This window comes from Epinephelus lanceolatus, chromosome 3 (genome assembly GCF_041903045.1).
Source record: "Epinephelus lanceolatus isolate andai-2023 chromosome 3, ASM4190304v1, whole genome shotgun sequence".
In the NCBI taxonomy this organism is placed as follows: Eukaryota; Metazoa; Chordata; class Actinopteri; order Perciformes; family Serranidae; genus Epinephelus; species Epinephelus lanceolatus.
In genome coordinates, this window is record NC_135736.1 from 25,672,029 (window position 1) to 25,687,955 (window position 15,927).

General features: G+C 41.7%; 2 protein-coding genes and 4 non-coding genes across 8 annotated transcripts in view; all 6 read left to right on the plus strand.

Moving 5' to 3' along the window:
* prom1b (prominin 1 b) overlaps positions 1 to 2,275 on the plus strand; it is a 33,565-nt gene extending 31,290 nt beyond the window's left edge. For all 3 annotated transcript variants that reach the window (XM_033624494.2, XM_033624496.2, XM_033624498.2), the window contains one exon: positions 62 to 2,275. The gene's annotated coding sequence lies outside the window, so the exon portion shown is untranslated. The remainder of the gene's footprint in view (positions 1 to 61) is intronic.
* Positions 2,276 to 3,555: 1,280 nt separating this feature from the next.
* On the plus strand, positions 3,556 to 3,640 carry trnap-ugg (transfer RNA proline (anticodon UGG)). The gene has a single exon. It is a non-coding gene; the product is annotated as a tRNA-Pro (tRNA).
* Positions 3,641 to 4,141: 501 nt separating this feature from the next.
* On the plus strand, positions 4,142 to 4,213 carry trnap-ugg (transfer RNA proline (anticodon UGG)). The gene has a single exon. It is a non-coding gene; the product is annotated as a tRNA-Pro (tRNA).
* Positions 4,214 to 5,053: 840 nt separating this feature from the next.
* trnap-cgg (transfer RNA proline (anticodon CGG)) lies at positions 5,054 to 5,125 on the plus strand. Its single transcript has one exon. It is a non-coding gene; the product is annotated as a tRNA-Pro (tRNA).
* A 2,448-nt stretch (positions 5,126 to 7,573) lies between these two features.
* On the plus strand, positions 7,574 to 7,645 carry trnap-cgg (transfer RNA proline (anticodon CGG)). The gene has a single exon. It is a non-coding gene; the product is annotated as a tRNA-Pro (tRNA).
* Positions 7,646 to 9,422: 1,777 nt separating this feature from the next.
* On the plus strand, positions 9,423 to 10,887 carry fgfbp2b (fibroblast growth factor binding protein 2b). Its single transcript, XM_033624950.2, has 2 exons — positions 9,423 to 10,276; positions 10,524 to 10,887. The coding sequence occupies exon 1, from the start codon at positions 9,511 to 9,513 to the stop codon at positions 10,255 to 10,257; it is 747 nt and encodes a 248-aa protein (XP_033480841.1). The 5' UTR covers positions 9,423 to 9,510; the 3' UTR covers positions 10,258 to 10,276; positions 10,524 to 10,887.
* The last annotated feature ends 5,040 nt before the right edge of the window (positions 10,888 to 15,927 follow it).

Sequence of the window (15,927 nt, forward strand, 5' to 3'; positions counted from 1 at the left end):
AAAAAAAGAAAAAACATATTCTGTAACAACTTATCTCTGACATGGCCTGTCTATGTTCTAGGATCACTGGACTTTCCAGCTCTTCCCATTCAGATCTTGTAACACTTCCAAGGACCAAAGGGAAGAACAACAACAATCAGGAACTGTGTGGTGAGGGCAACCCACCCCCCAGTAACCCTTGAAGCCATTTGAGAACGACCTCAGATGTCAGCCAACTGTACTTTATCATGTGTTCTCTCACACACATCAGTACCAGCCACAGCAGTACCAGCGCAGTCCTTCTAGTAGTTCATACTGTACATCATCAACTATCAGAGCAATGTTCCCGCATAGCTAGGTTTACCTGTAGACAATACATTTGTTTGTACTAACGTTATCAGTTTTAACACGGTGACACAAGTGTATATTTTTTACGCTTTCAAAGCTTTTGAAAGTTTTATATATTTTTGTTAATGTTTGTTTTATAACATGTAAGTAGGTTTTGTAGAAGTAGCTCTTTTCTTTCTTTTCTTTGACAATATTTGTAGCTCGCATCATTTTGGCTCCACAAGTTGCATCGAACAGAAAAGTAGGGAATGGTTAAGCATTTTGGGAAATCCGCTTTTTTTCTTTCTTGCAAAGAGTTAGATGAGAAGATATCACTTTCATGTCTTTTTATTAAATACCAACCTGTTAGCTTAGTTTGGCATCAAGACATAAACAGTGTGTCTACAGCTGTGCTAGCAGTTGTGCTTTGAGCTTAATGCTAACATCAGCGTGATAAAGAGCTCACAGTGACAATGCTAACATGCTAATGTTTAGCAGGTATAATGTTTACCATGTTCACCATCTTAGTTTAGCATGTTAGCATGCTAACATCTGCTAATTGGCATGTCATAGCAAGTTAAAATTAAAAGTTTGAACTGATGATGTCACTTGATGAAAAGTCTGGTGATTACAAAAGTTATAACAATTCATCCTCTGTACACTGTAAATATCTGTAGTCAGTGTCATAGCAATCCATCCAACACTTCTCCTTTAGCCAAAAATGCAAAAGGAAAAGTGAGGTGATCACCAAAGTTATTACATTTTATCTCCTGGACACTGTAATTATCTGTAGCCAGTAGCCCTTTCACACAGAGGTCCTACTATAGGGTCACTAAGTCCCTTCTTTATGCTGCCTTTGCATTTTTACACAGAACCAAACAACAGTGACATCATGACGCTCCAGTGCACTTAATAAACAAGAACAATGGCATCAACATAGCAATAACAATCATTTACAGTCTCTGTTATATGGCAGCTGATTTTGTCCCCTGCTCAGAGGGTAAGAAACTCCTGGACCTCACTGTTTTCCCAAGTTGCGTACATTTTTAACCGCTAACTGCTATCAGCTTCATTTTAAATCTTGGGGTTAGGTCACACACATAACACATCAAAATGTCACACCTGTCTCATTTTGGCAGGCAGTGTAAAAGTGGCTAACATCATGACGATCTATCAGTCGTTTTTAGGACATTTCACTTAAAGAAAAAAATGCCAAAGAAAAAGTCAGGGAATTACCAAAGTCTGTAAGATACATCCTCTGGCATGGCTAGCATGCTGAAGGTAATTAACAGGGGGTTATGCACTGGACTATTTCTTGGCGTTTTCACGCTTTGAACATGTTAATTTTTGAGCTTCAGATGTGCTGGTGTGTTGATTTTGTTCCCTTTGGTCACAGCCAGGCTCTTTTCCCATTTCCAGTCTTTGTGCTCAGCTAAGCTAACCATCTCTATGCTTTAGCTTTACAGTTAGCATAGTTATATGAGAGTGCTTTTTATCTTCTCAGCTAACTTTCAGCAAGAAAGTGAAAAAGGGGTATTTCCAAAAATGCCATACTATTCCTTTAAACACTGAAGGATGAAAGTGACAGTTCTGTTTGACTCTAAATTATTAAAATCTTTGAGACATGAGGTCAGTCCAAAGTTTACCCAAAGCTACCGCAACAGGCAAAGTGTAACTACCTTTTCAACACACACACAGGCTACATACACTTCGTTAGCAAGGTTTTAAGAAAGCTACAAACAAAATACTGTGTCTTAGGCATTTCTTGCCAGACCATTAGTGACCACTAGTTGCTTGTGTTGTCAGAGAGTTTTTTTTCCTTCATCATCCTGTGGTTTGAGAAATAAATCTACCAAAAACCTCTGTGGTGTCAGAGGCCAGGTTGAAGAACACACACACACACACACACACACACAAACAATTCTAATACAAAACTGCAAAACTGTGAATAAAAACTTCAGTCTCATAAGTGTCTGCTGTGTTTTTACTCCATAAACACATGAAATATGAAGAGTATGGATCTATCTACTGTCATATCACCCACTGAGGAAACTCTGATAGTATTTTTGTTCTTTTGAAGGTCATAAATTACCCAAAAATGATCTTTTCAGTGCACTTTTATACTGTACATAAACCCTGACCTGCACCAAGGAATGAAAAAGAATACTTGATATAGGTAAAGCAAATGTACAGATGGGTTCGACATCCACGCCCCTAAAGAGCAACTCCTGTCTGCCAAAGCACACAGAGCACCGGGGAATGCAGAGAACATTCATATAACATATGCAGCGTTGAATACATGCACACACAGCAGCTGAGAAGGTTCAGGTCTGTTTCAGCGGGGGGGTTTGGCAGTGGCTGAGGTGGCGTGACGCTGTTGCATCCTATCAGAGGAGGACTACACTAATTTAATTTAGGGAAACATCTGGTTCAGACAACACACACATACTTCACGTGTTTACTTTGCATTCCCGGTGTCTCTTACAGGGGAACTTTTTCTTTTCCTTGCCAGATTGATGGCTATAAAAACAAAACTTCCTGAATGTACTGAGGGCATGTGTGCATTTGTACACACGTGTGTGACTCTGTACCCAGCAGCAGGCTATACATACACTTCTCATCTTCCGCTCTGTGTCCAAGCCAGCAGGGACATATGGTATATGTCGCCTCAAAGGCAGCGTCTGTTCTTCTATTTAGTTTCATAAGTTAAAACTCAACGTAGAGTGCAGTCAGGCCTCTTTTTGAACTCAAGACCAGTTTAGCCAATGGGGTGATACTGGTGCTCTGTGACTGTACACTATTTATTCTGTATTAAGAGTCATGGGAGTTTCTTAAACTCAGATGCTGAGATTTCAGCGTATAATTTTGGCATTTTCATCGTATTTTGTTTCTTACCTCAGACCTGAGCATCCTCATTTCACTTTGTCTTGTCATTTTCGTGACAGCCTAATTTACCTTAGCATAAACACTTGAGTGAGGAGCTGTTGCATGTCTTGTGCACACCATGCTTGCATGACCTGGTCTCCATGGTGTAATCGTCCACACATGAGCAGATAATTAAGGTTTCACACAGAGCAAATTCATTGGGATGGAGTAGTTGTGTTTTACTGATGAATCCAAATTTGAGTCTTAGTTGAAGATTTTGTTTGAAGTGTGTCCTATCATCCACCAGTATGACAAAGCTGAATCCAGCTTTGGCAGTGGAGCCATACAAAGAGAAAAGATGTACAAAGTGATTCTTTTGTTCATGGCTCGTTGGTCTAGGGGTATGATTCTCGCTTTGGGTGCGAGAGGTCCCGGGTTCAGGTCCCGGGTTCAAATCCCGGACGAGCCCACAACACTTGGCAGTGGCTCTTTAGTTTGACTGAAGCGATATATATGTGTGCATAAGAGCTATGCTGACAAATACCTGAAATGCTGTAATGTTTGACATAAAGATATAAATCTCAGTTTACCAGTTGATTCCCATTCTAACCATCAGCCTTGGCCAAAGCTTCAGGTTTCCACCATAAGAACACAGCTCACCTTTAGGGACAATTGAGCAGCTCAGATTTTCCAAAGAGAAAGTGAGAAAAGAACTGCGGTGCCTCTATGTCAAAAGTACCACTTGAGACGTTTGGGAGATATTCAGGGCACATCATCTTGGGAAGAGATCTCAGTGCACACACCCAGAAAATAGGAAGGACTACATGTCCAGTCTGGCCTGGGAATGCTTCTGGATCCCTTAAGAAGACCTGAAAGACGCAGAGGTGGAGGAGAGCATCTGGGCGATTTTGCCAAGCCTAGTTCCACTAGTTCCAAATGAGTAAATGGACAGAAATATTGCACTTTTAATGGCTCGTTGGTCTAGGGGTATGATTCTCGCTTTGGGTGCGAGAGGTCCCGGGTTCAAATCCCGGACGAGCCCACAGCACATCACAGTGGCTCTTTAGTTTCACTGATTAGGTATGTATAAGGTGTTATGCAAAAGAGCTATGCTGACCGGAAATGCTGTAATGTCGAAACAGCGCTTTTGTCCTAAAGGTGAGAGGACTTCATGAAATCAGTTTCCTAATATGTAGGTTTACACACTAAGAAAAGTCATTAGAGTGGAGCAATCATCTTTTACTGACTCTACTGATGAATCCAAGTTAGAGTCTCAGTGGAACCCCTTGTGTGAAATGTGTCCTATCATCCAATAGTATCACTAAGCTCAAGTCTCGGTGGAACCAACTGAGAACTTTTGGTTCATGCAAAACGTAGATGTATTGTTCGTATGCAGTAAAGCCATTGAACATCTCTGATTTGATCAGAAACAAAAAGATTTGCCTTCAGACTGTCAGGCATGGCCAAAGACTCAGGTACTGACCATAAGAATGAGATTGTGGATATACGTAAGCTTTCGAACTGGTTTCCTTACACAGGATGTCCCAGCTCACCTTAAGGGACAGTTAAGCAGCTCAGTTTTTCCAAAGAGAAAGTGAGAGAAGAACTGCGGCACCTCCATGTAAAAAGTACCACTTGAGTCATTTGGGAGATATTCAGGGCATGTCCTCTTAGGGAGAGACCTCAGTGCAGATCCAGAAAATACTGGAAGGACTACATGTCCAGTCTGGCCTGGGAATGCTTCTGGATCCCTTAAGAAGACCTGAAAGACGCAGAGGTGGAGGAGAGCATCTGGGCGATTTTGCCAAGCCCAGCTCCATTGCTACCTGACCTGGACAGAGGAGGAAAATAAGTAAATGGACAGACATATTGTCCTTTTCATGGCTCGTTGGTCTAGCGGTATGATTCTCGCTTCGGGTGTGAGAGGTCCCGGGTTCAAATCCCGGACGAGCCCACAACTCTTGAAAGTAGCTACTTAGTTTGACTAAAAAGTAGAGGTACAGTTAATATGCAGTAAAGCCATTACGCATCTCTGATTTTATCGTAACCTCAAAAGACGAGACCTCAGTGCACGCTGAGAAAATACCAGAAGGACTACATATCCAGTCTGGCCCAAGAATGCCTACTGGATCCTCTAATAAGTCTTGGAGAATGCAGAAGTGGAGGAGAGCACCTGGGCAACTTTGTCAAGGCTGCTTTCATTGCAACCTGACCCAGGGGAGGAAAATAGGTGAATGGATGGAGAAAGAACGTATTTTATGGCTCATTGGTCTATGAGTATGCGTCTTGCTTTGAATGCAAGAGGTTCTGGGTTCAAGTCCTGGATGATCCCACAGCACTTGAAAGTGTTGACCAAATTGTTATATATATATACAGTACAGGCCAAAAGTTTGGACACACCTTCTCATTCAATGCGTTTTCTTTATTTTCATGACTATTTACATTGTAGATTCTCACTGAAGGCATCAAGACTATGAATGAACACATGTGGAGTTATGTACTTAACAAAAAAAGGTGAAATAACTGAAAACATGTTTTATATTCTAGTTTCTTCAAAATAGCCACCCTTTGCTCTGATTACTGCTTTGCACACTCTTGGCATTCTCTCCATGAGCTTCAAGAGGTAGTCACCTGAAATGGTTTTCCAACAGTCTTGAAGGAGTTCCCAGAGGTGTTTAGCACTTGTTGGCCCCTTTGCCTTCACTCTGCGGTCCAGCTCACCCCAAACCATCTGGATTGGGTTCAGGTCCGGTGACTGTGGAGGCCAGGTCATCTGCCGCAGCACTCCATCACTCTCCTTCTTGGTCAAATAGCCCTTACACAGCCTGGAGGTGTGTTTGGGGTCATTGTCCTGTTGAAAAATAAATGATCGTCCAACTAAACGCAAACCGGATGGGATGGCATGTCGCTGCAGGATGCTGTGGTAGCCATGCTGGTTCAGTGTGCCTTCAATTTTGAATAAATCCCCAACAGTGTCACCAGCAAAACACCCCCACACCATCACACCTCCTCCTCCATGCTTCACAGTGGGAACCAGGCATGTGGAATCCATCCGTTCACCTTTTCTGCGTCTCACAAAGACACGGCGGTTGGAACCAAAGATCTCAAATTTGGACTCATCAGACCAAAGCACAGATTTCCACTGGTCTAATGTCCATTCCTTGCGTTTCTTGGCCCAAACAAATCTCTTCTGCTTGTTGCCTCTCCTTAGCAGTGGTTTCCTAGCAGCTATTTGACCATGAAGGCCTGATTGGCGCAGTCTCCTCTTAACAGTTGTTCTAGAGATGGGTCTGCTGCTAGAACTCTGTGTGGCATTCATCTGGTCTCTGATCTGAGCTGCTGTTAACTTGCCATTTCTGAGGCTGGTGACTCGGATGAACTTATCCTCAGAAGCAGAGGTGACTCTTGGTCTTCCTTTCCTGGGTCGGTCCTCATGTGTGCCAGTTTCGTTGTAGCGCTTGATGGTTTTTGCAACTCCACTTGGGGACACATTTCAAGTTTTTGCAATTTTCCGGACTGACTGACCTTCATTTCTTAAAGTAATGATGGCCACTCGTTTTTCTTTAGTTAGCTGATTGGTTCTTGCCATAATATGAATTTTAACAGTTGTCCAATAGGGCTGTCGGCTGTGTATTAACCTGACTTCTGCACAACACAACTGATGGTCCCAACCCCATTGATAAAGCAAGAAATTCCACTAATTAACCCTGATAAGGCACACCTGTGAAGTGGAAACCATTTCAGGTGACTACCTCTTGAAGCTCATGGAGAGAATGCCAAAAGTGTGCAAAGCAGTAATCAGAGCAAAGGGTGGCTATTTTGAAGAAACTAGAATATAAAACATGTTTTCAGTTATTTCACCTTTTTTTGTTAAGTACATAACTCCACATGTGTTCATTCATAGTTTTGATGCCTTCAGTGAGAATCTACAATGTAAATAGTCATGAAAATAAAGAAAACGCATTGAATGAGAAGGTGTGTCCAAACTTTTGGCCTGTACTGTATATATATCAACTGTTATGCAAAGAAGCTATTCTGACAATGTCAGGTGTTGTAGGTGTAAAGCCATCAGGCCTGGCCAAAGCTTAAGGTACTGACCATAAGAGCAGGATATCTCGGCTCACCTTTAGGGACAGTTGAGCAGCTCAGATTTTCTAAAGAGAAAGTGAGAAAAGAAATGTAATGCCATTGTGGGAGGAGACCTCAGTGCAGACCCAGGAAATACTTGAAGGACTACAAGTCCAGTCTGGCCTAGGAATGCTTCTGGATCCCTTAAGAAGACCTGAAAGATGCGGAGGTGGAGGAGAGCATCTGGACGACTTTGCCAAGCCTAGCTCCATTGCTACCTGACCTGGACAGTGTAAGAAAATAAGTAAATGGACAGAGAAATTTTTCTTTTGGTGGCTCGTTGGTCTAGGGGTATGATTCTCGCTTCGGGTGCGAGAGGTCCCGGGTTCAAATCCCGGACGAGCCCACAGCACATCACAGTGGCTCTTTAGGTTCACTGAATAGGTATGTATAAGGTGTTATGCAAAAGAGCTATGCTGGCCCAAAATGCTGTAATGTCAAAACAGCGCTTTTGTCCTAAAGGTGACAGGACAGTTTCTTAATATGTAGGTTTAGCTTATGCAAAAGAGCTATGCTGACGAAACACCTGCCTGGTGTCATAGATGTAACACCACTGGAAAACCGGTAGTTTTGACCTAAAGGTGATGTGACTTGATGAAATCAAAGTCACATAATTCAGGTTTACACACTAGGCAACTTCATTAGGTCATGTTTTACTGATTTAACTGACAGATCAGAGTCTTGGTGGAACCTTTTGCATGAAATGTGTCCTACTGTCTGACAGACTGGATCTTTATTGGCTTCATGGAAAATTGAAAAGATACTTATTTATATTGACTTGTCGGTCTAAGCGTATGATTCTCACTTATGGTGCACGAGGTCAAGAGCTCAAGTCTTGGATGACATCCCTTTATAGTAGCTGCATAGTTTGGTTAAGCAAGTGTGATGCAAAAGAGCTATGCTGCAATACTTCTTTGGTGTCATAGGTATAACATTGTTGGAAAACTAGTTTTGACTTAAAATCTGAAGTCATCAGGTTAACACCCAATCCTTAATTTAATATCCACTAAAAACTTCACCCAAATGGAGAAATTACTCTTTTTATTGACTTCAGTACAATAAGTTGTATGCAGTTAGGGTGGGAGTGGTCAGGGGTTGAAATCCTTGATGAGAACACATCACTTTAAAGTGGCAGTTTAGTTTGATTAATGAGGTATATTCACATTATGATCCAAGTTCAGGTTATGGTGGAACCGACTGAGAAATTTTGTGTTCATGCAGAGAGTAGAAGTATGGTAAGAGACTGCTAAGCCATACACTTCTTAGATTTTATCAGACAACCAAATATTTGCGTTCCAACCATTAGGCATGGCCAAAGCTTCAAATACTGACCATGAGAATGACATATAACTGCAGACTGGGATTAGTCTTGTACGTCATGCAGTCAGTCACCCTGCAGTTCTTCATCATGTTGGCGTGTTGATGTCATGATGAAAACTTAACCTGCTGCCTTCCGAGCAGTTCTCTGCACCGCTACTAACAGTATCGGACATGATCTTTCCCTCATACCATAGTCACGTAGCAAAAACAGGACAGAAGTTGACTTTGAGAATCTACCTGTGCGTATATGTCTGTTTGTAGTGCAACAAGTCTCCACAAAAAGTGCATCTTAAGATGAACACGATGAGGTTTTTATTATTACAGGGTTCACAGATCAACTTTAAACCCTCAGCAAATAACTTGGGGCTGCAATTTGGCTGCAGACCCTCAGCCCTCTCCTCCCTCTTCCCCCCTCATCAATGGTCAAAGAACCTCTTATGTGAGATTATATAATGTCTCGCAACTCTTTTTCACAACATTTGGCTTCATGTGTGTACCGTCGTTCTCTCCTTTCCCCCCTCAGCTCCCACAGACCGGTTGACCTCTTCCCCTCACCCCTCTTCCTCCTCCCTGAGTTTATACTCCCCCCTCCCTCCGTCCAACTCATCCATCACTTTTTTAGTTTTGAACATACCACACGGACCTTATGTGGTCGCTGTGTGTGTGTGTGTGTGTGTCTGTGTGTGTGTGGTGTGAGGAGGGGGGTCAGTGCTTGAGGAGGAGTTTGACTCCTTCAGCTCACCTGAATAATACCTTCTTTGTGAGCTTCAGCCTTATAAGGTCTCACTCAGAGTCTTCCTACCCTTGCACACCTCAACCCTCTGTGCGGATACATACATACGCATCATCCCATACCTTCATCTATCCATCACTAACACGTCAAACGCCGCCATGGGAGCCAGGATGAGAGTGGCGCTGCTGTTTCTGGCAGTGGCTGTTTGTGTGTCAAACGCTCAGACCAACAACAGTCAGCAACAGCAGCAACAACAGCAGCAGCAGCAGCAGCAGCAGCAACGCAGCGTCTGGGATGAGCCCATCAGATTCAGCACCAAGACCAAAGACACCTGTACCATGGTGGTGTCCGGAGCAGGGGACTATACTCGCCTGCGTGTCTCCTGCAAAGGTCCGAGCCAGGGTCAGAATGCAGGACGCTCCTACTACTGTGACTTCCAGGGCAAACCCAACCTGTGCCGCGCTTACAACCTCAACCCTCGCCACTACTTCACCCAGATGATGTGGGACATGAGAAAGCTCAGCCAGGCCTGCCAGGGACCCAAAATCTACCGCCAAGCCATGTGCAAGAAATACCCCGACGAGGCCCAGATGACCTTCCTGGCTGCCTGGCCCAAGACCACCACCCCCAAGCCCTCCAAGCCCGCCCAGGAGCCGCGTAAACCGGTGGTGCCAGCCCAGAGCAAACCCGTCGTTACTCCTAAACCTGTCAAGCCCCAGCAGCAGCCCGTCAAACCCCAGCCAGGCAAGGGCACCCAGACCAAGAAAGCTACCCCCAAGCCTGGAAAGACCACTACTCGTCCCACAGAGCAGAGTGAGTCCAAAGCCTCCCGCATGGCCTCCGAGTACTGCTGGAAGAGCTTCCACGGCGTCTGCACCTACTTCATCAGCTGGTTCCAGAACTGAGGGGACACTGCAGACACAGGTGAGTGACGAATGAAGAAGAAGAAAAGGAAGAGAAAGTTTAGCAAGAGGTTTGCTGGAAAAATTAGAATTAAAAGCGAGAGTTAGAAGAAACTTAGTGGTAGAGCCAAAAATCATCAGGAGGGATGGAAGCGTAAATGTTCAGTCATTCAGCATAGTTCTTGGAGCTCTTTATCTCTGTGCATTCACAAGAGAAACCAACTTTATCGTAAAATTAATTACACAATCCCTAATTTTTGTTGTTTCAGGTTGGAAACACCAGCGATGGACCCAGTCACAACACTTCTCGACCATCTTCAACCTCTCCAGGATCTGTGTGGGAGCCTCTGAAGTGATTTCGTCGCCTTATGAGGTCCGACTCCCACCACTGCAGCATCTTACAGGCTGAGCCAAAAACACTCGACCTCCACCTGTGTACGGTTAGGGGATGACTGCTTGTGCTGTCATGTAGTGTATTTTTTGTTAAATCTGTAAAACACACAGCAAGATGAAAGGGAAAATATGGCAGGCATGTGATTCTGTTTGTATATGATGTAAAATTCCCTCCTTGTGTCACATAAATGTTCCAACAACATGTGAAGGTAAAGAGAATAAAGAGTGGAGACCTCTCTTCTTCTTCTTCTTCTCCTGTTTTGTTCTGTTTCTTCTGCAGCAACTTTTCACACTCATTCATTCAAAGAGGTCTTTGTTTCTCATAATTGCCAGCTGTAACAACATGTCTGCAGCCCGGCTGAGGAAGTTGTTAGAAGACAGACACAGACTGCAGTTAAGATAATACAGCTCAGTCACAGAGGGCGTCTGAGCAGAGCTAAACACCCCTTTGTATGAGCTGATGAATTGAGTCTCAGGAGCTACCGTGTGCAGGAATAGAAGAGGTCTGTGTGAGAGGAAACGCATGTGGCTGCAGCTCCGCACATGCATATAGTGGATGAGGGTAGAAATCACCTTCACTTTCATCACAGTGAGAGTAGCTACTACTTATTATGTAACAGTGTGTCAGTCCTGACAACCTCCAAACACCAAACTCACACTTTCTTTTAATAAAACCCAGTGGTGGAAGAAGAGTAATCAGATCATTTTACTTAATTTACCTCAGTGGAAATACCCAAGGGTTTAAGTTTCATGTCAACTTTGTGGGGACGAAGGGGGAAACATATGAAATGTGGGGTATGGAGGTCCTCCAAGAAAAAATTTTGAGCATCAAACACTTAATTTCCTGCATTCTGGTGAAATTTTATGCACCAAAAGTGTCTTTACTGCATCAATTTATGGTGTTAATGCACCTTCTCTAAATATTGAGGGAGACATGTCTCCTGTGTCCCACACCCCACAATCTACACCAAAATACCAATGCAATAATGTAAAAACTATCCAGCATGAAAAAACCCTGCATTCAAAAATGTACATAAGTATTAGCAGCACAACTGACCTAAAGTATTAAAAGTATATGTATTTGTCCTGCAGAAAAGTGGACATTATTGATAACCCTGATACATCAGTGCATAAGCAGTGTTTTATTAGCTACTGCTGATTAAGGTGGGGCTAGTTTTATATACTTTATATACTGTGATGAGGTGATGTAGTCCAGTGGTTGCAAACCTAAGCACCTGGGCCCCACCAAAGGGTCACAAGATCAATGTGGAGGGTAAGATGACTAATGGAGGCGGACAGAAGAAAAAACACAGTCTTGTTTTCTTTCTTTTTGGGGATGTGGGGGCTTTTTCTCTAATGTATGTTTTTGTTGGTGAAATATTGGATCATTCACCTCTTTGGTTATTTACAGTACAGTTATTTACATTAAATCAGAGAGGTTTATAGAGGAACTAACAATTCACTTAGCTCTGAATCATGACATCCAGACAATGCTCTTTTTGTTAAAGGCCACAAGCCAAAGTAGCAACTAGAAACTAAAGCTGTCAGATAAATGTACTAAGTGTTTCTTTGGAAAGTCGTGGAGTAGAAGTATAAAGGAGCACAAAATGCAAAAACTCAAGTATGTCAAAACTATGCAGATACTTATACTTTCCATCACTGATCACATGTATTCACCAACTCAGTCATGGTGCTGAACCTCCGACAGCCACAAGATGGTGCTGCTGGGTGGAGCTAGGACACACACATGCACACACACAACTGCTACTATTTACTTACAGTAAATCCTCCACTACTACTTCCGACACAGTGACTCAGTGATCACTTGTGAGATTCTTGGACTGGAGCCCATGTGAGCCTTTATATGGCTCCTTCCTTTGTTTTAGTGATATCTTTGTTCCCACCTGCAGCAGCTGCGTCACTACACGACAGGATGGGGTGGATTCATTACTGTATTTTACACTTGTAGAATCAGTGGTGTGCTGTAAGTGAATATAAACATGAAGGTCAGCTACACAGCATCAAAAACACCAACTTTACAATATTAAATACAAAGTTATGAATGTAGAATTTAGCATGCAGTAACTTCAATTCAATGTTGAGCAACTACAATCTAAAAGAATTAAATCTGCATATTGTGACTTATGTTGTAACATTGTATGTTAAGCTTTTGTTGAATGAAATACCTAAAGGCTCTTCATGCTTGATGTAGTTTTCTTGGTATTACTGTACTAGGCTCTTTGCATCAACTTACATTCAAGTACCTCTATTTTTCATCTTAACATTCTGCAGTAATCCAAATCCATAGATATGGACAAACAACTAGACGTACGACCCATGCAACTCATAACATAACCACTGTATGTTTTGTTTGAAAAGGGACAGACTGCCGTAGAAAAATCTACAAATATATTGTTCTGTAAGCAAATGATAATTAAGCAGAGTGACTTAAGGCTACCTGGAGTTTGGTTTAGTAATAGGATTATAAGTGGAGAGAATCAAACACTGGAAGTTAAGGTGTCCTGGAAAAGCCTCAAGAAAAACCTTGAATATGGTTAAATACAGTGTTTAGGCACATCTTCAACAGGCCTTTCTCACTGCAGAGATTTTAACTTGATGATTGAATTTAGTTTAGTTTAGTTTATTTGTTTATTTGAAAAGGGACAATGTACATTAATCAACATTTTTAAAAAAAAAAAATGTAAAATGCACCCGAAATAGCCGAGAGGCTAATTTTCATTGGTAGTCCCTTTGCCAGTTGTTAAAAGCATCAATAAAATACAACATCCAATATATATATAAAAAAATAACCCATTAAAGATAAACATTATATACAAGATAAACATTCTGTACGGCACACACATACCGTTGATAACCCAGAATTGCATGACGCACTCCTATATAATAGTGAGGCAAACATCAGTGTTCACATGTTTGTGTTTCAACAAGCCATTTCTTGGCATTGCGCTTGAATGAATGATATGACGGAGATACTCTGATTGACTGTGGTACTGAATTCCACTGATGTGATGCGCTGAAGGAGAAAACTGCCTGACTGAATGTTCTTAAGGGAATTGTGCAGTCTCCCCTCACTGCACCTCTCGTACCCCTATTACCAGAAGATCTGATATTAACGTATCCAGATAGAGCAGGAGGAGCTGAACCATGCAAGATTATAATTAGGATTGATTGAACTAAGATTGATTGAACTTTAACACCTTAGTAGTTACAGGTCGAGGTAAGGTAAGATCTTTAGAACCAATGTATCCTCATGCAACAGTTTGTATGTTAACTCACGAAAACATACATGTACTAGTTTGTATGATATCTTATCAAATTAGCACTACACAGATCGTGTCATCAGAGTATGTACTAAATATAACAATATGTAGGTTAGGTTAAGAAAAAGAAACATAGCTGGGAGTCGTCGTGTTATGTACTTACCATAACGGACAATACATAAAATTACGTAGGTTAGGTTTAGGTAAGGAAACATGGTGATCATGTACCTTAAAACAACTCAAAGTTCATTTGGTTTCACACAGAACACAAACACAGGTCTCTGAGGGAAAAGTCCTGTGTTGTTTGACCCATCCACCCCAACCTACTTTCTTAAGTAGACGTTTGCTCTTATAGCTACTTTGTCCTTTACTCCTGTCAGCGCATTCATCACGTGATCGCAGCCTTCCTGATTACGTGGGTTATATATTTATTCTGATGCATTTCTTTTCATAGGTAAACATACAAACATGGCATCAAAACAGCCTGCTTGAACAGAGGCCGGCTGCCTCTGCTCTCTATATAGAGGCGAAGTCCCTAACCTTCCGATGTCTCTCATGGGCCCTGATTTCAGAAATAATATGTAGCTGCCTGGTCAGCAGCGAGAGACAATATATTATTTGATCCCATCTGAACTGTGCCATGACTGACACAGGTGATGGTGTTCACTTTAAAAGATAATTGGTGTTTTAGGTGTTTTATCCATCAACTCATGTCTCAGACATTATAGCTTCAGTGAGAGAGAAAATTAGGATGTTACTAATGCAGCTTTTGGGTGTGTCATTTTCCTAATTATGTCTTTTACTTCAACAGTTTTATGACAAACTGCGACTTTCTTGACTTGAAAAATTATCTTTTGAACTGACAAACAACATTTGTGTAATTCATGTAACAATTAAAATGGGATCAAAAAATATTTGTCTCTGGCCGTTAATTGCCATACATATTTTTCTGAAATGAGGTCCCATGGTGGTCCACCAGAAGGGCAGGGACTTTGCTTCTCTATGTGACATCAGCTGTTCAGGCTTGAGTCTCTGTCTAGTCACTGAGCACTTAATTCATATACCATGTATCATTTCTTTTCACTTCATTTTACATGTAAATATAGTTTTATTTCTTACATTTCTCTGCTGTATTTGCGTGTATGAAAATTGTGTATAAATTGTTCTTTCTTTTTCTTGTATAGCTTTATACTTGCATAAACTATCTGCTGACATTAAACACCATGCATGAGGAAGAGAAACACTCTTAAACAGACAGAAGTGAATACATTGAAGGTCTGCAAGACAAACAGCCTGTATGAAACCGAGGCTGCCAACTTAAGATAAAGACTTCCTCTGACTTGTGAATGAGTACATAAAGGAGCTCACTGAGTTAATGTCAGGATTTCAAAGGAGGAAGAAGGAACCGACTGAGAGTTTACGGGGAAAGAGGGAGCTGACATCTGGTAAATGTGTTACTGTTTGATAGATAACAGTGTTTAAGACCGAACACAGGCACTTAGAATGAACAATGTGGTCAGTGTCGGCATTTAGATGTGACAAAAACAGTGTATTTTACTATATTCAAGTCCATGTAAGGCCTTGATTTATAAATTTCAGTTATTTTAAAGCTTTTCTAGAATATACAGACACCTTTAACAATATATCAGAACTGGGGTGCACGATAATATCGGCATGTAATAGGTATCAGCTGATACTGGCTTTAAAATGAACTATAAGAATCGGCCAACATGCTTTTTCTTGATTGATGAATATCACATACATTATAAAGTATTGTATTTCATGTCTCCATCTGCTGGTGAGCCATCACGATAAGAGTATGCATGCATAATATAATGTTAATCCCACTACAGAAGAGACTTGATCACTAAAATTAAGTAAGAATAAAGTGGATACATCGATATAGGTATCACTTATCGGTCAAATGAGTTGTTATATATCGTATATCGGCAAAAAATCCAATATTGTTCATCCCTAATTTGGACGCTTCTTAATGAGT

Excerpts from the sequence above, each read along its gene's own strand:
- fgfbp2b (XM_033624950.2), top strand. The coding sequence starts at position 9,511 with ATGGGAGCCAGGATGAGAGTGGCGCTGCTGTTTCTGGCAGTGGCTGTT.